A 24,035-nucleotide genomic window follows, 5' to 3' on the forward strand; every position below is an offset into this window, starting at 1 on the left:
ATATAATATACAATACAATTTAAGGTTTTGTTCGACAAATGAGCGATACTTCCATGTCACTTGTGGATACACTCTAATAACACCACTTTAAGAAGTGTATACAGTTTAATCTCTTGAATGCGTTAGGGAAGAAAAATATCGTAGAAAAGGTTACATATTGCGAGTGATAAAGATCGATTTCTTTGTATCGATCACCGAGGGGGGAAATCCGGACGTATTTTTCATGGATCGCCTGTATAGTGATCACCGATTAATTTGAAACGTTTTTTTTGTATAAATCGCTGCTTAGTATACACAGCCTTATACGGTCGAGAGGGAGAGGAATATCTTTCGCAGTTTCCTTAAAAAAAACGGGTCACCCCTAATCTTACGACTCATTCGGTATATGTGTTTTTATAAATATGCATAAATGTATATAATCTATGGTTTACGATTTTTTGTCTGTCATTTCGATTATTGGTAAACATCATCGAATACAGTAAACGTCAATAACTTTATAAATAGGTAAGTACTATTTATTTATATTTTACATTATGTACACAAAGTAGTTATTTATGGTAAAAAGTGATGATGGCATTGTTTATGTCGAATACAAAACTTTTCGTAGGTATATTATTATAAACTTTTCCTGTATCAGCTTACGATAGCATTGTGGTTGATTCTAACACATTAATTAGGTGAAGTATACTCCAAGGTTGGTTACATACGTGCGGGTTAAATGGATCTATTACTAGGTCGGTGTTGTTTTATAACTTTTCATACACTTTATCGATTTTTTTTTATCTAGTCAAGTGTTGCTATTTGCACATTAATATGATATCGTTTTTGTACCGGTGGCATCGTTGAGTTTAGCAAATAAGGTGAAGGGGATATTTGGAGTAATCTGGTTTAGAACAAACCCCTTTTGAGGACGTTTTACATTTGATTTATTAAAACGTGAGCAACAATTTGTAATACCATTTGATCACAGTATATTGTCGACACGGTATTTGTGTATGTATTAATACAATTCCGTAATGTATTATGTATGGTCGTCTTTGACACCAGATGATCCAGCGTACGTGATTGGAAAATATTTATTTGCTAAGAGTTAATTCTTTGGTGGGCAACTTACCCGAGTTGAAATATATTGTTAAAATAGTTTATTGAAATGTTTAAAGTAGATAAGAGATTTTTGGAACAAAGGGAGAAATCATAAATACTTTTAGATCCACTTTGTTCGAGACTTAATTATTTGAATCTTATGAGAGTGTACGAAACGCAAGTACAGCTTAAAACTGTGGTGCATGATTAGAATACAACTTTGTGTATTTTTAAAATTGGAGTTTCACCTAAATACATTTCATGAAGTTTTGGTCTTGAAATGTGTCACTTGAGTTCAAAGGTTTTTTTTCATAATAAATTTGTTTGTAATAGTTATATATCCAATTTGGTTAATTGTTTGTTTTGTGTTAGATAAAAATGGCTACATTTTTTGGATTGGGAGACAGTGTTTTGAGAAGAGTGCTGGTAGAGGGACAAGGTGTCTCTACTAGTCGAATTTATGGCAAGCTCGTCGTGGACTTGTGCATCGGCGGGCAAACGATTTCGCAATTGAGAAAAAGAGTCGAACGCTCACGAAGTGACGAATCGGAATGGTTTGTGCCTAGAAATACGCCTCTGGTCGTTTTGATAGGAACCAACGATATTTTAAGAAGTGGCAGAGCTTCTGTTGTCTTTAATAATCTTAAACGGTTATTAATTACATTGGAAAAGTGGTCGAGGATAACTCCCATCACCTTGTGTACTCTTCCTCCAATAAAGCATGCAAGTCCCGATGTTCGACATCAGTTGCATAAATACAACACGTCGATTAGAACGTTGTGTTCTAATCGATGTGATGTATTTAGGCTATTGGACTTGTATGCCTTATTGGACGCGGAGAATTATGAGGGCCACTTTTTCGAACGGTAAGTTTCATTATAGTACATATATTGTTATATTTTAATTTGTTATTTTTAGTGACGGTATTCATCCAAATAGAGAGGGGCTTTTGAGAATTTATGATTCCATAAGTTCCCTCTTTAATTAATGGGTCTCGCATGTTCGGTAAGTGAATTACTTTAATTGAAAAAATATAATAATTGTTTTATTAATTGTAGAGTACATGATAATCGTTTAGGATTATTTTTGGCGATGGAAGACTACCCTTTTTGAAAATCGTTTGGTAAACAAAGTAGTTCCGATTCATTTGAATGATCGTTTTATTTTTTTGATTAATTAATTGTTTGAATTGTCATAAATTTGCTTCTCAAAATTCTGAAGATTATTTTTCTCCTATTTAAGGTAAATAGTGAAATTGGTTTGCAATTATAGTTACTAAATAAAAATTTTTTTAGGTTTTCCAATAATGAAGTTTATTATCATGAAGTGGCTTATTAAAGATTATTATTCTCTTGAGTAGTACCTATATGAAGAATGTTTTTTTGTTTTCTTTTATACTTTCATCAATTAAAGGAACACTTTTATTTACGAATACGGTAGCAATACATTTGAATACTTCTTGCACATTCGGTAAGTGAATTACTTTAATTGAAAAAATATAATAATTGTTTTATTAATTGTAGAGTATATGGTAACCATTTAGGATTATTTTTGGCGATGGAAGACTACCTTTTTTGAAAATCGTTTGGTAAACAAAGTAGTTCCGATTCATTTGAATGATCGTTTTATTTTTTTGATTAATTAATCGTTTGAATTGTCATCAATTTACTTCTCAAAATTCTGAAGATTATTTTTCTCCTATTTAAGGTAAATAGTGAAATTGGTTTGCAATTATAGTTACTAAATAAATATTTTTTTAGGTTTTCAAATAATGAAGTTTATTATCATGAGATGGCTTATTAAATTTAATATTTATTTAAACGGTATGTGAAGAATGTTCGTTGGTACTTATTTAAGAAAAAAAGAAAAAAACATCATTGAAGAAAACCGCTACGTTTTTTTTAAAGTCATTTTATTTCGAACAATTGCCAATTATTATAGTGTACTTGTGTAGGAAATTACGTATGTAACAATTATTGGTACATATCTCTCATAATAATCTATTTCTTTACGTTATTTAAGATAAATATTACACTTTAATTTTATCATTGAAATTATTCAATATTTTTTTAGATTTTTAAGTAATTCGTATTCATATTAAATATTGGATGTGTCTTATCAAAAATTTGCATAACATGAATATTAATATTTGGTGAGTGAAACTTGTAGTGTACGTATAATCTAATTGAACTGTAGGTTAGTTATTAATTTATTTTGAAAATAATATGTTTAATTTGTAGTGACTTAATGTTACAAAGTATATTTTTATGATTAATTTCTTTGTTAAGGAAATATTTTTGAAGATCTATGATTCTAAAAGATATCTACATGATTAAGAGATTTTACACGGTGATTTATTTCATTAATTCATTGTATAGTTTATGTAGAATCATGAAGATAATGGGGTCTGTTGAATAACATAAATTATGAAATTATTTGATCATTCTAAATAAGTAATTAATTAACGGCAGTATATTTAAATACAATAAGTATGTCATTTTATTTGTCATTTGATGAACGCTATATTTTATAGTAAATTAATTCTTTAGACTATGAGGATATTATAAGCATTTTATCAGAATGTGTAATAGTTTTCAAGAATATAGGTATATTGCAAAAATTGATAAGTACGTTTTGATTGTTTTATGATACATATTTTTTTGTATAGATTAAATTGTTTAATATACAAGATTATCTAATTCACGAATTGTATATGATAACTGTAAGTTCGGCTGTAACGTTTAAATTATGTGCAAGTAGTTATAAAAATTTTTTTGAAAGATATGTATTTTATGTGTGTCTACTAAAAAGTGTGTTTTCGTTTTGATAATCCAATTTGATTTACGATATTTAAGTATTTTTTTAAAAGAATGTTCAAATTATTTATACATCGTAATCCTTTTGAAATTTTGGATTAAAAGTCGCCTTTTTTGCCTTTGTTTCAAAAGAAATGGGGTGCAGGGTGTTAAGTTGATTTTATTCTTCGTGATATTCTTAATGAAAGGTTTCAATGAAAAGAATTAATTTCTATCAACCGTAGATCGCTTCCTGTATATATTCCCTTATATTTCCATTTATTATTATTATTATTATCTATTAATGAAGTCAAAGCTTTCAGTGCAATTATCAGCAGAATAATGTCTGAGAATTTTGAATGTATGTCAAGCAGGTTTTAAATGTGTATGTGTAAAGAATTCCCTCCCCATTAATCATCTACGACGGAAGTATTTATATTTAAAAAATGTGCTTTTGTCTGCACCAAGGGTTGTGCATAATTCTTGATGATTTTAAGAATTACATTAAATTGAAAACAGTGTAATTGGAGTATCAAACAGTTTTTTTTTTAAATTAATTGTTTTGCGTTCCTCGAACATTCAAAAAGATAGATTATAAGTATTACAATGGCACAAACTTATAGTTTAACTTTTTGGCAACGTTACAAATTTATAGTGTAGATACCTTTTTGAAATCTTTCATGAATGTAAAAAATTAAAGGATTAGAACCATTAACGCCATTAATTGTCTTGTTAAATTAAAGGTATTTTGTTGTGTTAGTCATTGAAATTTAATTATTATTTTACAAGAAATTATAATTTAAGTTTTCACCTTTTCCTTCAAAAAACAAATATAAGATGATGGAAAATAAATTTGTGATAATTTTAGTAAAACGCCTAATCTTACGACTCGCTAGGTATAATGTGTTTTTGTGTATGTAAATGTATATGATCTATGGTTTTTATCGTTTGCAAGACTGGTTATCGTTTGTTTTGGAACATTTTTAAAATTTTCTAATTTTTTATAAGTAAGTAGTATTTTATTTTATACCTATTATGTAAACAAAATAATTGCCCGTGGTAAAAGATAATAAAAGTAATGTTTCCATTATTATAAGATTAATACAAACATTTCAGTGTATGTATTATTCCAAGCTTTGGATGTGAACCAACTGATATTATTGCACAGAACATTGTAAAAACAGTGATGGTTTGTAACAAATGAATTAGGTGAAGCATATTCTAACGATGGTTAGATGTGTATTTGATAAATGTATCTAATGCCCGTTTGCATCGACAAATTTAAGTGGAGCTTAGCTTAAGTGTTGCTTAAAATTCATGTCAACAATTATTGAGACAATGGTTGTCGTGGATTTTAAGCTAAGTTCCGCTTAAATTTGTCAGTGCAAATGGGCATAAGAAGTATTAAATCGCTGATTAACAATTTTTTGTATCTGGTTAGTTTTTTCTTGTTCTCAATATTCTCACTTTTCGTTGTCTAGTAATTTCTATAGCAACACAGAAAATTTATGATTCGCCAGGGAAACTACGTTATTGTGGTATGACGTGTGTTGGTGATGTCCTCAATTTTAGAAACAGTGGGTAAAGGGTAAAGTTGGGTGCAATCTTCTATAGTTTAAACAATGTTTCTTTGTGAGGATATTTTATACTTTGTTTCCAGTTTTTTTGAGGTGAGCAAAATTTTGTAACCGTATAATCACAACTAACGGGTGATCCAAAATGAGTGGTGGTCGAGTCGCCTTTGGAAGTTAAATTTAAGTACGATTACCTATACAAATAAAAATTCCAAAGGTAACTCGACAGCAATTCATTTTTGATGGCATAGTACATGTGCGTATATTATAATATGAATCAACAACCCGCTACATATCATTTACTTACTACCCGACATCCAGTGATCCATTGAATGTGACCTAGTGAATATCCATTTTTTAGTAGTTAATCCGAAGTGGAATAGTTTCAGTAAATAGCATGTTTAAAATGATGGGTACTAGATATTATAACACAATCTCCATTATTTAGTATTGGAAGCATTTATCTAGATCCTGCATTTAAACTAAGAAAAATTCCTTAATAGTTTTGTATTTTAGTTTTAAATATTCTTCTTCTGAAAAAGTTATGATATTTTAAACGTAATATTTTAATGTATAGGGTGGTTCAAATTTATTTCATTGGAATCTTTTTAACTATACAGAATACAGGATAGGTTAAATGGGGACAAAGTTGAATTTTTTCGTAATTAATAAAAACTGTGACTGAAAAATTAAAAATTTTAATTTTGTATTTTTTGGAACTTTTTTCGCAGAATTTTTTATTAAGATTGACACTAATATACTACGAATGGTCCAGTTTCTTTGGTATATCATACATTCTTTGTGTCGTTATTAATTCGTAGTGTTATTACGTTTTTGGAGTTGTGTACTTGTAAAAAGAAATCCAATATATATGATATACTTAATTAAAGGTTTTTTGGTATATGGTCTTCGTTTGGCATACTGAGATTGTAGTATTAACTCAGTAAGTAATGGAACACATATTGAGTGATAGACTTTTTTTTCAATTTTTTTTATACTAAATCAAAATTTAGTTTGTAATATGTACCTATATGCAATGTTTCTAATTTTTTTTTTTATTAGATATGACTACATTTTTTGGTTTGGGTGCGAGTATTTTGAGAAGAGTGTTAGTAGAAGGTCAGGGAGACTCTGCTAACCGAATTCATGGTAAGCTCGTCGTTGACTTGTGCATTGGCGGGCAAACGGTTTCCCAATTAAGAAAAAGAGTCGAACGCTCACGAAGTGATGAATCGGAATGGTTTGTGCCTAGAAATACGCCCCTGGTCGTTTTGATAGGAACCAAAGATATTTTAAGAGGTGGCAGAGCTTCTATTGCCTTTAATAATTTTAAACGGTTATTAAGTACATTGGAAAAGTGGTCGAGGATAACTCCCATCATATTGTGTACTCTTCCTCCAATAAAGCATGCAAGTCCTGATGTTCGACATCAGTTGCATAAATACAACACGTCGATTAGAACATTGTGTTCTAATCGATGTGATGTATTTAGGCTATTGGACGTGTATGCCTTATTGGATGCGGAGGATTACGAGGGCCACTTTTTTGAACGGTAAGTTTCATTATAATATATTGTTATATTTTAATTTGTTATTTTTAGTGACGGTGTTCATCCAAATAGAGAGGGGCTTTTGAGAATTTATGATTCCATAAGTTCCCTCTTTAATTAATCGGTCTTGCATGTTCGGTAAGTGAATTATTTTAATTGAAAAAATATAATAATTGTTTTATTAATTGTAGAGTACATGATAACCGTTTAGGATTATTTTTGGCGATGGAAGACTACCCTTTTTGAAAATCGTTTGGTAAACAAAGCAGCTTTGATTCATTTGAATGATCGTTTTATTTTTTTGATTAATTGATTGTTTGAATTGTCATGAATTTGCTTCTCAAAATTATGAAGATTATTTTTTCCTTATTTAAGGTAAATAGTGCAATTGGTTTGCAATTATAGTTGCTCAATAAATATTTTTTTAGGTTTTCAAATAATGAAATTTATTCTCATGAAGTGGCTTATTATTATTCTTTTAAGTAGTATATGCAGAATGTTCTTTGGTTTACATTTATACTTTCATCAATTAAAGGAACACTTTTACCTAAGAATATGGTAGCAATACATTTAAATGTATCCTTGCACATTCGGTAAGTGAATTACTTTAATTGAAATAATATAATAATTGTGTTATTAATTGTAGAGTACATGGTAACCATTTAGGATTATTTTTGGCGATGGAAGACTACCCTTTTTGAAAATCGTTTGGTAAAAAAAGGAGTTCTAATTCATTTGAATGATCGTTTTATTTTTTTGATTAATTGATTGTTTGAATTGTCATGAATTTGTTTTTCAAAATTATTAAGATTATTTTTTTCTTATTTAAAGTAAATAGTGTAATTGTTGATTTCCTTTTAGTTGTATCACTTTCATCTAAGGTTATAGTAGTAATACATTTGAATACATCGATAATGAAATTGCTATGCATACTTAAAATCATTTTATTATTAGACCAATACTTAACATACCGACATAAAATATAAAGCCATTAACAATTACAGTAACAAAGTATGTTTTAAATGTAAGTAATATAATAATGTTTGTTTGTGATTGATAATTATTCTTGTAAATTTATCATTTTTAAACGATGTTGATTCTTCTTGGTAATTTAATGGTAATTTAATATTGAAAAGTTGGATGTTGATCATATATGATATGATTATCGATGCTATTTGATATTTTGATTATAAATTAGTACTATTGAAGTAACATTTAAACTATTCCTTTTACGTGCTGAAAAGTTATATTTTATAAGATTGATTAAGTAATAAATTGTAATTTAATAGTTATTTTGAATTTGTTTTGTTTGTTAAGTTTATTTGTATAATAGATTTTTGAAAAAAAATTGTCTAACATTTAAATATGAATTTAAAATAAGGTAGAACATAGTATATTATAACAAATTATAATTTGCATTGATTATATTTTGTAGATTTTAAAAATAATTGCAATTGTAGATTTGGAAAAATTTACATTTTTGTGAATCTTTATATTGACAAATATACGATGTTGTTTTCTCCTCAACTATAAATATACATACTAATTTCTGAGAAAGTCTAATTTTTTAGATTTTATCTAGAAAAATACCGATCACCTATGCTACTTTATTTTGGTTAAGAATCTGTATGAATTGGTATATTATTTATGGAATGTCATTAAAATGTAGTTATTTTAGATGAAAAATGTACATTTCCTTTTATAATGAAATATATGCTATGTATGGAAAAATAGATGTAAATGATATTCATCATCTAGAAAATGATTTCTAATGTAAATGTTTTTTAATTGAATAGTATTTTGAAAATTAATTCTTGGATTATAATATTTCACCACTTCTTTGGGAGTGGCTACCAAACGAAATACGTTGGACCCTCGGTTTATTTGCATGCGGTTATGTAACACCATGTATGTGATTTCTGAAAAAAGAAATAGTAGATAGGTATGTAAATTAAAACTTATTCTCTGCAATTTTTTTTTTTTTTTTTTTAATGAGGGGAAAAACCTTCAGGAAGGCCTAGCTCTGAAATGGAATTTGAGCCGTGTGTGGGATTAACATTGTACAAAGTTAGTACTCTGTCGACCGCACTAAAAAACCCCTCGAAAAATAATAATGCCAGTTACGGATTAAAATTGGAAGTTTATACATAGAAACAATTAAGCATTTTTTAATCTTGTGAAAGAATTATTAAGAAAGGGAATATGCCTAGGTAATTTGGCAGTCATGCATGACATTACCATTTATTCTTTAAAATATGAAAATATTATCCTTTTTTGAAGGCTTAAAATAGCGTGTATTTTTTTAATTTGTTAAGATGTTCGCCCTAGTATCATGTCTCAATTTTATAAAAAAACTTAATTGTGGAATTTTTTACTTCAAACACTACTACCCTCTTTCGAAGGCTTAAAATAGCGTGTATATTTTTTATTTGTTGTTAAGATGTTCGCCCTAGTATCATGTCTCAATTTTATAAAAAAACTTAATTGTGGAATTTTCTTCTTCAAACACTATTACCCTCTTTCGAAGGCTTAAAATAGCGTGTATCTTCTTTATTTGTTGTTAATATGTTCGCCCTAGTATCATGTCTCAAATTTATTTAAAAAAACTTAATTGTGGAATTTTCTTCGTCAAACACTATTACCCTCTTTCGAAGGCTTAAAATAGCGTGTATCTTCTTTATTTGTTGTTAAGATGTTCGCCCTAGTATCATCATGTCTCAAATTTATTTAAAAAAACTTAATTGTGGAATTTTCTTCGTCAAACACTATTACCCTCTTTCGAAGGCTTAAAATAGCGTGTATCTTCTTTATTTGTTGTTAATATGTTCGCCCTAGTATCATGTCTCAAATTTATTTAAAAAAACTTAATTGTGGAATTTTCTTCGTCAAACACTATTACCCTCTTTCGAAGGCTTAAAATAGCGTGTATCTTCTTTATTTGTTGTTAATATGTTCGCCCTAGTATTATCATGTCTCAAATTTATTTAAAAAAACTTAATTGTGGAATTTTCTTCGTCAAACACTATTACCCTCTTTCGAAGGCTTAAAATAGCGTGTATTTTCTATATTTGTTGTTAATATGTTCGCCCTAGTATCATGTCTCAAATTTATTTAAAAAAACTTAATTGTGGAATTTTCTTCGTCAAACACTATTACCCTCTTTCGAAGGCTTAAAATAGCGTGTATTTTTTATTTGTTGTTAATATGTTCGCCCTAGTATCATGTCTCAAATTTATTTAAAAAAACTTAATTGTGGAATTTTCTTCGTCAAACACTATTACCCTCTTTCGAAGGCTTAAAATAGCGTGTATCTTCTTTATTTGTTGTTAATATGTTCGCCCTAGTATCATCATGTCTCAAATTTATTTAAAAAAACTTAATTGTGGAATTTTCTTCGTCAAACACTATTACCCTCTTTCGAAGGCTTAAAATAGCGTGTATCTTCTTTATTTGTTGTTAATATGTTCGCCCTAGTATCATGTCTCAAATTTATTTAAAAAAACTTAATTGTGGAATTTTCTTACTTCAAACACTATTACCCTCTTTCGAAGGCTTAAAATAGCGTGTATCTTCTTTATTTGTTGTTAATATGTTCGCCCTAGTATCATGTCTCAAATTTATTTAAAAAAACTTAATTATGGAATTTTCTTCATCAAACACTATTACCCTCTTTCGAAGGCTTAAAATAGTGTGTATCTTCTTTATTTGTTGTTAAGATGTTCGCCCTAGTATCATCATGTCTCAAATTTATTTAAAAAAACTTAATTGTGGAATTTTCTTTCTTCAAACACTATTACCCTCTTTCGAAGGCTTAAAATAGCGTGTATCTTCTTTATTTGTTGTTAAGATGTTCGCCCTAGTATCATGTCTCAAATTTATAAAAAAAACTTAATTGTGGAATTTTCTTCGTCAAACACTATTACCCTCTTTCGAAGGCTTAAAATAGCGTGTATTTTCTATATTTGTTGTTAATATGTTCGCCCTAGTATCATGTCTCAAATTTATTTAAAAAAATTTAATTGTGGAATTTTCTTCGTCAAACACTATTACCCTCTTTCGAAGGCTTAAAATAGCGTGTATCTTCTTTATTTGTTGTTAATATGTTCGCCCTAGTATCATCATGTCTCAAATTTATTTAAAAAAACTTAATTGTGGAATTTTCTTCGTCAAACACTATTACCCTCTTTCGAAGGCTTAAAATAGCGTGTATCTTCTTTATTTGTTGTTAATATGTTCGCCCTAGTATCATGTCTCAAATTTATTTAAAAAAACTTAATTGTGGAATTTTCTTCGTCAAACACTATTACCCTCTTTCGAAGGCTTAAAATAGCGTGTATCTTCTTTATTTGTTGTTAAGATGTTCGCCCTAGTATCATCATGTCTCAAATTTATTTAAAAAAACTTAATTGTGGAATTTTCTTCGTCAAACACTATTACCCTCTTTCGAAGGCTTAAAATAGCGTGTATCTTCTTTATTTGTTGTTAATATGTTCGCCCTAGTATCATGTCTCAAATTTATTTAAAAAAACTTAATTGTGGAATTTTCTTCGTCAAACACTATTACCCTCTTTCGAAGGCTTAAAATAGCGTGTATCTTCTTTATTTGTTGTTAATATGTTCGCCCTAGTATCATGTCTCAAATTTATTTAAAAAAACTTAATTGTGGAATTTTCTTCGTCAAACACTATTACCCTCTTTCGAAGGCTTAAAATAGCGTGTATCTTCTTTATTTGTTGTTAATATGTTCGCCCTAGTATCATGTCTCAAATTTATTTAAAAAAACTTAATTGTGGAATTTTCTTCATCAAACACTATTACCCTCTTTCGAAGGCTTAAAATAGCGTGTATTTTCTTTATTTGTTGTTAATATGTTCGCCCTAGTATCATGTCTCAAATTTATTTAAAAAAACTTAATTGTGGAATTTTCTTCGTCAAACACTATTACCCTCTTTCGAAGGCTTAAAATAGCGTGTATCTTCTTTATTTGTTGTTAATATGTTCGCCCTAGTATCATCATGTCTCAAATTTATTTAAAAAAACTTAATTGTGGAATTTTTTTCTTCAAACACTATTACCCTCTTTCGAAGGCTTAAAATAGCGTGTATTTTCTTTATTTGTTGTTAAGATGTTCGCCCTAGTATCATCATGTCTTAAATTTATTTAAAAAAACTTAATTGTGGAATTTTCTTCGTCAAACACTATTACCCTCTTTCGAAGGCTTAAAATAGCGTGTATCTTCTTTATTTGTTGTTAATATGTTCGCCCTAGTATCATGTCTCAAATTTATTTAAAAAAACTTAATTGTGGAATTTTCTTCGTCAAACACTATTACCCTCTTTCGAAGGCTTAAAATAGCGTGTATTTTCCTTATTTGTTGTTAAGATGGTCGCTCTAGTATCATGCTTCAAATTTAAAAAAAAAACTTAATTGTGAAATTTTCTTCTTCAAACACTATTACCCTCTTTCGAAGGCTTGAAATAGTGTGGATTTTCATTGTTTGTTGTTAAGATGTTCGCTCTAGTATCGTGTCTCTTTTATTTATTAAATTATTTGCTTTCGTGTCGTGTTTAAAATGTTTTTCATTTGAATATATGTAACATTTATTGGCTTGTCTTACTGTACCGCTTTATTAGATAGAAAAACGCTGTGATTTTAACAGATTTTATGTAAGTTAGAAAAACTAATACTACTACTATTAATAATGGATATCAATTAATCAATAAAAGTGTAAAAAAATTAATTACAACTGATTAACAATATATAAATGTTTGTTACAAATAATAAATTTTAATTTATAAATTGTATATCTGTACATTTTAAAACATAAGCGTGCAAAAATAGTTTTTTTTTAAATTGATAATCAGTTTAACCTTTTGGCATTTTAACATATATTACGGCGTATAGCATTTGAATATATTATTAGATACCTTTATTATTTATCGTCGTCTTTTTGGCGATTCGATATGTTTAGGATATCTTTTTTTGTACTCGTGGCTAGCCTGTTAATATGTTCGTTTGCCGGTTAGTTTTTTTAAACAAATGTTTATGCACAACTTATACTATACAATATACAGTATTTTGAAAGATTAAAAAAAAATGTTTTGTTATTTTCTATATGAATGTTATTTGCACAATATGTAAAAATTTTAATTTGATCAAAAAATAACTAAGGAATAGGACTTATTTGAATTCATTTTTGTACAGAAAGAATTGCCAATAGATATCATATTTTTATCTAAATATTTCTTTAGCGACGATGTTTTTAACCTTGTGCGGTTTTTTCTCATTTGGTGGTAAATAAATCTTAATGTCTGATTTTTTTCTGACTCTACTCATGGCTACGTATAATTGACCGTGACTAAATAATGGAGTGTTTAGATATAAACCAACTTTGGCGACTGTTTGTCCTTGTGCTTTGTTTATGGTCATAGCGTAAGCCAATTCTACTGGAAATTGCATTCGTTGAAAATGCAATCCTGTTCCGTCGAGGCGATCATCTTCATATACGAATTTTAATACTGCCAAAACGCAAGTCTTTCCTCGATGCGGTCCTATTGCTATTTTACAATGTAGCAGGTGTTCACCTAAACGTGTTACGATTAAACGTGTACCGTTTGATAATCCTTGTCTTACGTCTATGTTTCTTAATAAAACTACTATCGCATTTTCCTTTAATACTAGTTTATGAGGAGGAAAATTTGTTGGATTTTCTTCGTGTAGCGAAGACACGTCGTTAATGGCCGCATATACGTCCAATGCCGGATTGTCTACGAGCGATTTATCTGCAGATAAATATACTTTTTCTTCTCCGGGAAGCATATTTAAAATTTTTGAATTTAATTTTCTAACGTCTGCGCGTCTGGCACTTAAAAGCAATTTTTCTACGGCGTCGTTTCTAAGCAAGGCTTCGTTGTTTTCGAAAACAAATTTTATAAGTTTGTCTTCACTTTCTATCAACATATCTGCGGGGACTTGGAATTCTCCAGTACCGTCTGTATCTTCGCCTATACGTTCTAATATTTGATTAAATTCTATTTCGTTTTCATTTACTCGCATATTTCTAATTAACGTTATTTTGTGAAATGCGGCGAACAGTTCGGAATTTTTTATGGAACTTTTAATCTGTTCGTTTATATCTGCAAATTGTACTACTGGTAAGAGCTGCCTCCAATCTCCTCCTAATAAAACGATCTTACCACCGAAAAGGAGCTTTGAAAGATTTATATGTGCAGCATGTTTGCACGCCTCGTTTATCATATTAAGATATTTTCGATGTAGCATGCTAATTTCGTCTATGATTATTAACTGCGTTTTTCTTATTCTTTGGGTTATAACGTCATTCCACCGTATGGGTGGTACGTAATCTGTCCCTTTCGAAACGTCAGTGGGCAAATGAAAAGCGTTATGAACGGTCATACCGCGAGGTAAAAGTTGTGCGGCCGCGCCAGTTGACGCTGTAACAATGGCATACTTTTTATACCTAAAGAATATATCTATGATAGTTTTATAGACAAAAGTCTTGCCCGTGCCGCCGGCCCCATTTAGGAAAATCAGCCTAGGCGTGGGATTTAGTTTATCATCTGGCGTAGATTCTACAGCTTTTATTATTAAATCGACAACGATTTTTTGTTCTACGTTTAGTTTTAAGTAAATCGGCAAATTTACGTAATTGCTAATGTTTTCATCTTCAATATATTCATTGGGAGCTTGCGATGGTAATTCGTTTGTATCGTCATCTCGATCGAAGATATCAGTTTCGCCAAAAAAGAATTCTCTTTCATCGTCACAGATTTGTTCGTAATTTTCGGGCATGGGAATATTAAAATCTTTATTCGTTTTCCAATTGTGACTTAAAATACGATTCAAAGAACAAAGGGCAATGTTTATTCTTCTCGATTTTTCTGCATCATCGTTATCGCGCAAATTACGAGTATCGTACATAAATGGGAGGAATTCGTTCCAAAGTGCTAATGGATCGGATACGTGTCCCCATACTAATATTTGTGCGAATAAATTGCGCATCATTTTCGGATAACCAACATTACTAGCTTCAAAAAGTGTTCTGCGCCAAGTCTCTATGTCGTTCAGTAAACCCATTATTTTTGCGCAATCTACGAATGTTTCGCATGGTTCTACGTAATTTGTTGGAGTGCGTAAATTATCCCATCCTGTTGGACCTTTACGACACAGTAAAAGTTGATATATTGCGAATTTTTCTGTTTGATTAGGTGGAACCGGATATAAACGACCTATTACGTTTACCATTCTTTTTCGTTTTGTCCAACGATTCGTTTTTTTGTTAAACCAATAAGTTTCCGGTAATTGAGGAAACGTTAAGTTTCGCATATCGTTTATTTCATGTTGAGATTCTTCTAAACATTGCAAGAAAAACATTTCCAATTGGGACAGTTTGGTATTATTGTCCAAGACTTGTGCGGCAATTATTTCTTCGTTACCACGTCTATAATATAAAGGTCCTTCTCCGGGCATATGAACGTTAAGTCGATATACTGTGTGCGATGATCTAATTATTCGCCACTTGTTTAATCTAGCGTACGCTTCCGGAGCCGAACGATAATAACCTTTCATTAGTCCTACGGATTCGTCGTAGTCGACAATATCACTATTTGTTTGGGCAATTCGAACGTAAGCGTAATTACCCATTTTAAAATTATATTTAATTGCATATTTACAACTTTGAGTTCCGTAACAAAACTCGATGTTATTGTGCGCATGCCATGCCAAAAGATAAGCAGGATTGTAAGGAACAACAGAGGCATTCGTAATTATATTTCCGCCAGGTGTTTTGTAAGTTTCTCCTCCGTTTTCGGGCGATCTTCGCTTGTATATTGCGGGTCTATCTTCGTACGTTATAGTGGAATTTGAAAATTTTTTTGGAAAACCTTTCGAACATTTACCACTATCGTTAAGACAAATAGTATTACAGTTGTGAATTTGAAACTTTATCACTAGCTCTCGTAATTTTCTATTCATTTCTGCTTCGTCACTTTTATCGTTTGCGTCGGGTAATTTAGGTATTTCTGCGGATACGTATTCATCTACGTACTCGGGAGAATTTGGACAATCTAAGCTAATTAAGCGATGAGTGTGGGGTCCGCCTCTCTTTTGAAATTCTAAACTTTCGATAAATGCTTTAACTTTACCAAATATATGACCTTTTTCGATAAGCTTTCGCATTTTTTCAATTTTTACTAGAAAGACTCTACATATAATATCAGGGCGATCTGTAATATATTGATTTTTTAATAAATGTTCTTTTACTTCGTTCCACGAGGGGTTGCACGTGGTGGTAATCATAAAGGTCGGACGACCAATGCGGTTAAACAGAGCCGTGGCATCGTGAAAGTGTTGTTGATACCACGCAGGAGAACCTACCATTCTAGAAGATAATCGTAGGACTTTTCCTAATTTTTTTCCTTCGCATAATTTTTGTAAATCTCTATCCAATGCCATGCGTACTTCGGGAGCAGTGGTACAAAATGTATCGTAATTTTTCTTAATAAATTCGTGCACTTGCTGATCGGCTTTGATGCTCTGATCGATAATATATTCTTGTGTGATACTACCGAAGGGATATAAAAAGTGCGTAGCTCCTTTATTATCACCACGAATTGCTAAGTGAAATCTATAAAAATCTCTTACGGATACGTGGTTTTTGTGCTCGACTTCATCTATTTCTTCGTCGTAAACGGCGTTTGGCGAACAACCGAGATCATTTTGTTCAGCTGAAGTAATTGTACGTTGATTTGGCGTATTCCGTTTTTTAACTTTTTCTATACCTGGATAATATCCAAAATCACCGTTCGCCAAGTTTAAAACGTAATGCAGGCAATCGTTTAGTCGATCATAAAGTGGAAAACATATTACTTGCCCATTTTTCTTTTTTAACCAAGTACCATAGCGATATACCGGTTCGTCGTTTTCGTTACTAACATAAAAAGCGCACAATTCTTTTACTTGTGGTAAATTAACTGCACGTGGATGTAAACCGGGATCAATCATTGCGTTAGGAACTTGTTTCGGATTTACCAAGACTAATGTGACATGTTGTACGTCATCAAACCCTTGTCTTTGCACATCGGCCGATGTTTCCATATAGAGTTGGTGCATTATATTAAACGCTTCGCAAAGCGGATGGTGTTTTTGTAATATAGTGAACAATTTTTGTAATATTTCCCGTTTAATGCCGAATTTTGTAGACAGCGGATTTTGAGCTACCGAATCTTGCATCATCATCGGATCAAGCATGTACAATTGACCGTGTACTGGCGTTTTTCCGTCGGGTGCAAACAGGGGACTTATGTTTCGTTTAATTTCGCCATTAATTAACATAACCGGTGGACCTTGTCCGGGTGCCTTTTTTCGACCCGCTTCTATACTACCAAAACTTAATAGCATGTTATAAATTCGGAAGTACTGTCGAAAATGTTTTCCGTGTACGGGATCGTCCATTAACTTTCGAATATCTTCGGGAACCGGTGAAATTGCAGGTAACATAATAGTACCGTGATTACAACATATAGCGCTAGTTTCATCTTTAAACAAAAGTGCCTTGCAATGTTTACATATTTGGTCACCTATTTTTCCACATTCGAGATAGTCGATTGAATGTTTGGCACTTTTTGCAAAACAACCGTAAATACCGTGAGTTCTTTTACAATATTTCATAGGTTTTAGTTTATTTTTATTTGATTTTCTAGATTCACTGTAGCTAACCGTACTTCTTGTAGATCTAGTTGATCTTCTACTATTGGAAGAAGATGTAGATACAATACTAACGTCGGAATCAGATTCGATAGGTGTGCCTTCGCAAATTTCGACGATTTCGTTATCATTAATTTCAATTTCGTTAAAAAGGCAATCGGATCGGGTTTCGTAGGAAGGTATTTTCTCATTATATAATTCTAGTAACATACCGTTAATTCTTTGGCGTTCTGTCGCGATGTTAAAATCGGACAAAAGCATGCGTTTTTCATTCATCAAATACGTCTCAACATAAATACATACGTAATATCCACAGTTATATGAATCCGTTTGTAAATTGTAAGTTTGTTCATTTGCAACTTCAATGTGTATTTCACTGTTTGTAAGAAATGACGAATCCAATACTTGAATTGCATTTTTTATAGAAATAAAATAATTACTATTGTCCTTTAATCTATTGTCATTAGGAAGGGGATCATAGAATATAGTTTTACTTCCTCGTTCGTGAATAATTAGTGCAAAATGTCCGGGAAAGTAAATCGGAATGAATAATACTTCATAATTATGTGGATTTCCCCAAAGTCCTTCTGTAGGGGAAACGTTTGTTATCTTATTATATATAGATACAGTATAATTAATATTAAGTAAAAGAGATTTTGTTCTATTATAGGCTAGGTATGTAACGTACATTAGGTAACCATGTAAATTGTTGATATTCATTTCGGATTTGGAATTTTGATATGATTCGATAAAATCTAATCGAGACAATGTATAATATTCTTTAGGCAAGGGGTACGTTATGGCGGCTACATTCGTTGGTACATTCAAAGGGCAATCGACGTTTTTAGTTGAAGTAATTTTAAGATTTGCCATTAATTCATCTCCTAAAGCGTCAAAAATTTCAGTTTCAATTTTATTTGCGATTTCAACGTTTGCGGTAACTTTGTGATGACTACTCGGTGGTGGCATCATCGATTGCGAAAGAGTCATAATATTGTCGTTTATTTCCATAGATTCGTTAAGACAAATTTTTTTTTGAGGTGGTACATTTTTTTCTAAGTTGTCTTTTTTTGCATTTTTAAAAATTTCCACGTTACTTTTACTTTTTTTTTTTCTACCAAGTTTCTTTGATTGTGATGATTGGATTTTATGACAACTTGCTATAGCTTCGTATATGGGCACTCTTTCATGACACAATTCCGCTATTATACGATTTATTCTTTGACGTTCGTTTGCAATATTTAAATTGGTTAGTAACATATGTTTGTCATTCATTAGATAAGATTCGACGTATAAAGAAACATAATATCCACAATTGTAATTGTCGTCTTTGTCGACGCTTTGTAAATTATATGTATTCGTATTAGCAATTTCGACATGTATGTCATTATTCGAAATGATAGACGAATCAAATTCTCTAATTGCACTTTTTATACGAGTAAAATAATCAGCGTAGTTTTTATTTAATAATCTGTTACCCTCCGGTAAAGGGTCATAAAAGATAGTTTTACCTCCTTTTTCGTGAATAATTAAGGCAAAATGTCTTGGAAAATAAATAGGAACGAACAACACTTCATAGGTATCAGGATTGCCCCAAGCACCATCTCTTGGTGAAGTAGGGGTTTTATTGAAAATGGCTACTGTATAGTTTATATTAATTAGACATACTTTTCGCTTATTTTGTGTAATATAAGCTATATACATTAAATAACCAAATAAATTATTGACGTTTATTTCCGATCTAGGGTTATTGTAAGCTTCCAAAAAATCAAAACTGGAAAGTAAATAAAATTGTTCGTGTACATAATGAGACGTAATATCATTGATAGTATTCGGAATTTTTAGATTAACGTTTTTTGTCGAGATTTGTAAATTCGGTATCAATATATTACTTAAAATATTAATTTTTTGTTTAGTTGTTCTATCATTTATATTAGAATTTTGGGCATTCCTATTTTCAATACTTACATCACTCTGTGATACATGTACCTTTTTTTGCGGTGGGCTGCTTAACTTACACTCCACATCATCTTTCAGTTTCGAATTTATAGGTCGAATATCATTAGGTATTGTACTATGGGCGGATCTTTTTTGTGTTTTTGTTTGACTCTAAAATAAGTACAAAAATTAGAAAAAAATTAAGAATATTAAACAAACATTAGAGGGTGAATTTTTTTTTTCATTTTCACTATAAGATAAAATAAAAATAAATCAATTCAACTTTCAAATCGTCCCAGTTAAAATTAATGTGTGAGTAGTGAATATTATAGAATACAGCACACTAAATTACTCTATTAGTTTATCACTACATGTTAGTATCCTAATATCTTCGGGGTTTAAGAAACCTACCTGTTAATTTGTTTTATTTTGATGTAGAATATCTAGATTAATGTTATTGATGTGATTATAATTTTTCTTGAAAAATTTGTTTGTATTAGGGTGCTAATACGTTATAACATCGAAAAAAGAAAAAAAATCTCTATCAAATGAGCTTAATGAAATAGTGTACTGTCATTTTGACAAAGTTCAATTGTATTTCGTTACGTATTTGTTTTCTGAAATAAAAACAATTGAATGCTGGCTTATTATGGGAAGTAAAACGTAAAAAAAATAGAAAAATTTTGTATACATTCAATATTTATCGAGATATACACTTACTGTATTCCATACATAATGGGTAACCTGTATGTTAACTGTGCAAAGTTTGAACCAAATCGGTCCCAAGAGTTTAATTATCGTGTTCACAAACGTACATTATTGACTCCAACCCTATAAAGTTTTCAGCACTTTACTCTACCACAAAATCAAATTCAAATTTAAGAGTTTGCAGTTCCGCGTTGCCGAGTGAGTCACGAAACAACAAAAACGAAAGTGTACGTCAAGCTGACACAATTATTAAATATGTCGAGACGTTGATTTGCCTAAACGATGACTTCTGGTGGAAGTTGGTAATAAATGGTACCACAAATTTGGAGTATAATATCACAATCTAACATGTCGTGTTAACAAAACCGTTTACCATGTCAGTTAGCAGTTATATCAGTTGAACAGTGCACAATTTTGCTCTAAGAATTTTTTATGTATCTTTTATGGTAAAGGAGTTATAATCTAAGACATCTTAGATGCTACACCTTGTATAATTAATGATATAATTGTATTACAATAAAGCCTTTGAGAGCACTTCGTTCGTCTCTTACAATTTTTAGCCGCTCTTTGCTTCGGTCACCTGCCTGCATGATTTTCATGCATCACTTTAAGCTTGGTTCACATTATCGAACCGAGTTACAACTCGAACTTTAAATTGAGCCGTAAGCCGAGCATAATCGTAAACATGTACATAATTTTGTATCGAGTTGAATCTCGTGCAATAAAAAAAATCGTCACGATCCACGTATTTGAATAAACGTGGGATTTGGCTGGAGGTTCAGTTCAATAATGTGGACCCCGCTTCATATACAGAAATGGTCCCGGTTACATACAAAATCTTCTATAAATATGGTGAGGATTCGACAGTGTATCGAATCTTATGTCCGTATATGTGAAAATGCTTATTGTTGTAATATTAAAACTTACCAGGCTCTTTGTATCAAGTTGAACACCAGGTAATTGATTTTGATCATTGGGCTTGTATTCTTTGGGCTTGTTCCCTTCTAATTCTAAAACGTAATGTGAAACTTATTTTATTTTGGCGATATTTCGATTTACCTTTCTTTTCCTTATTTTGTCGGACTATTCCCTTAAAAACCTTGCGTTTCGGTGGCATATTACAAAAAAGTGTAATTAATAAGAAATATCTTTATAATTAAACTAAAAATGTTTATAGCGTTTTGGATGGCTATCGTTATAAATACCAAAACACAATGATTGCGTTTCGAGTGTTTCGACTTTCGACGAAACGAAATATGGGTGTGGTCGATATCGACTTTTAGTTCGACCTATCTAAAGGCGCGTTTACATATTTTGGTTTGTTTACACGTTGTGAACTTAAATTGAAAGAAGAGTACGATTATACGAATATTATTCGTATACAATTAGAGCCTACTGTAACTACGAACCGTTGTATGCGATTGAAATCAGTATATTGACATCACGAAAGTAGCCGGTTACTTTCTGTGGTGCTATACAGTGCGAACACTGCTTTACTATGCCGCTTCAATAAATAATGACGTTAGTAATTATTTGCCGCAACAGGCGCGGGGCACCAATACTAATTTATAACCTTAAACTTCAAAACAAATTAAACATTTGACATGTGATTATATTTAATCTAAATAAAGATTTAATCACCTTGTAAGTTTCCAAATGATGTGAAATTATACGAATAGAAAATTGCTACAACAATTGAAACAATTTTATTTCTTTTACAAATCGTTAATATTGAAGTAATTGGATAAATCACATGTTATAAACAACTGTTCGAAGATCTCGTCACCATAATTAAGACAGGGGTCCACTCTTTTCTTTGTTTTCGAAGCCGACATGTAAGTGCCGTTGCATAATGCTTCAAACGGTAGCTTCTATACCTGCTCGTAATTCGGCAATGGTGTGTAAACGGTTTCGAATACGTTGACATCTCGTAAATTTGCATGCAATATTTTAGGACTTTGCAAGTCCGGACGATGAGTTCTTGTAACACGGTTACTTTAAAGGATAGAAGTACAATTTTCTCCAGGCAATAGTGTCACACGTTCCGTATGAGATATCCGTTAGTGGGACAAATTATCGCAGTTGCTTTTTTCGACTTTGTTCAAGACGAGCAAGAATATCTTTTACAAACGCCTTATTAGCAATCACTAAGGGCCAGGTGACTTCCCAGAAGCAAGACTTCCTGTATGTGAAACCGTTCAAGTAAACGACGAGCATTTCGGCGTATATTGTTGTAATCCTCGTCACGGTTGACATCCGTTTATCGAAACTCCTGTATACACAAACGTATCGAGTACTCCCAAACTTCACTTTCATCTTTAGTTCCATTACGGAAACAGAACTGCAAACGCATCTTATTCTCTTCTAAGAAGTAAAAGGCTTGTCGAAGTAAACCTATTGCCTATTACACGCTACAACTAAAAAAACGTTTGTTTGTAATTTACAAGTAATTTACCCACCTTGTAAATATTCGAAAGAAACTGGTAGTCTTGAAAAAAGCCGTGTTGAAAGGAACGATAGAAATAAGAATCACAAATTATAGTTTGTGAAATTATAGGTTATATTTTGTATTGGCTAAATATAGAAAGTACCGCAATCCATTGGGCTCGTGTGTTAAAGAGAGAAAGCATAATTTTTGCCCAAAAAAAATTCTAGTAACTTTAATGTTGGGGATTGTATCACCTGTTTAGAGATGGGATTATATTTATATAAAACATGACAGTACTATGAAGTTATAGGCTATAAAAAAATACTGATATTCAGTTTTTATTTGTAAATTTTTTTATTAGGTTTAGATGAATGACGGGAAAGGTGGGCGCCTGTAGGGCCGTAAGTAAGCGTAGTTTGTCGCCGCGAACGGGGAGAGACGGGTCTACGGGAGAGCCTTCGTTAAGCCCAACTCGCCTTCGGCTCGCTCGACATTGATGAAGGAAAAATGTGAGCCGTTTTCGTCGCGAGAACGGCGAGCTCGAGTTATGCCGAGTCGAGAATTTTTGTTTGAATTTGTATTTCGAAAAAAGTTAAAAAAAAATTCCTAAATCTACAAATAACCTAATGTCCACCGCTGCTTGTGGTCACATTCGATTTAGATTTATTTATAATTTTTGTTTGAATTTGTTTTTCAAAAAAGTTAAAAAAAAAATTTTTTAATTTACAAATAACCTAATGTCCCAAGCTGTTTGGTGCCACACTGTAGCTTCATTTTCAGTTTTTGTTTGAATTTGTATTTTAAAAAAGTTAAAAAAAATTTCTTAAATCTATAAATAACCTAATGCCCCAAGCTAAGGGAGGGCCAAAGTGATGCCGAACTCGCCTTCGGCTCGCTCGGCATTGGTATACGAGGCGCGTGTGTTAAGAATCGAAGTCTTCGGTTATTTTACTTAGTTGGGGAAGGGTTATTAAGAATTTTTATTTCTAATAAAGTTAAAAAAAATATCTTAAACTTACAAATAACCTAATGTGCAAAGCTGCTTGGTGTCACATTTTGTTTAGCTTCATTTATAATTGTTGTTTGAATTTGTATTACGAAAAAAGTTAAAAAAAATTTCTTCAACATACAAATAACCTAATGTCCAACACAGATTGATGTCACATTCGATTTAGCTTCATTTATAATTTTTGTTTGAATTTGTCTTTCAAAAAAGTTAAACAAAATTTTTAAAA

At 31.1% G+C, this 24,035-nt stretch overlaps 1 protein-coding gene and 2 long non-coding RNA genes across 3 annotated transcripts; 1 reads left to right on the forward strand and 2 right to left on the reverse strand.

Moving 5' to 3' along the window:
* The first annotated feature begins 1,365 nt into the window (after positions 1-1,365).
* On the forward strand, positions 1,366-3,110 carry LOC116165351. The gene is made up of 6 exons (XR_004144134.1): positions 1,366-1,949; positions 2,002-2,088; positions 2,142-2,325; positions 2,379-2,553; positions 2,607-2,790; positions 2,844-3,110. It is a non-coding gene; the product is annotated as an uncharacterized LOC116165351 (long non-coding RNA).
* A 7,927-nt stretch (positions 3,111-11,037) lies between these two features.
* Positions 11,038-21,620, reverse strand: LOC116165289. Its single transcript, XM_031479626.1, has 3 exons — positions 21,432-21,620; positions 21,300-21,382; positions 11,038-19,835 (listed from the first exon to the last, which is right to left on the reverse strand). Exons 1-3 carry the CDS (start codon positions 21,487-21,489, stop codon positions 13,233-13,235), a joined length of 6,744 nt encoding a protein of 2,247 aa, XP_031335486.1. The 5' UTR covers positions 21,490-21,620; the 3' UTR covers positions 11,038-13,232.
* A 434-nt stretch (positions 21,621-22,054) lies between these two features.
* Positions 22,055-23,095, reverse strand: LOC116165432. Its single transcript, XR_004144153.1, has 2 exons — positions 22,832-23,095; positions 22,055-22,789 (listed from the first exon to the last, which is right to left on the reverse strand). It is a non-coding gene; the product is annotated as an uncharacterized LOC116165432 (long non-coding RNA).
* Between the last annotated feature and the right edge of the window lie 940 nt (positions 23,096-24,035).

Source organism: Photinus pyralis, unplaced genomic scaffold, assembly GCF_008802855.1.
Source record: "Photinus pyralis isolate 1611_PpyrPB1 unplaced genomic scaffold, Ppyr1.3 Ppyr1.4_LG1, whole genome shotgun sequence".
Taxonomy (NCBI): domain Eukaryota; kingdom Metazoa; phylum Arthropoda; class Insecta; order Coleoptera; family Lampyridae; genus Photinus; species Photinus pyralis.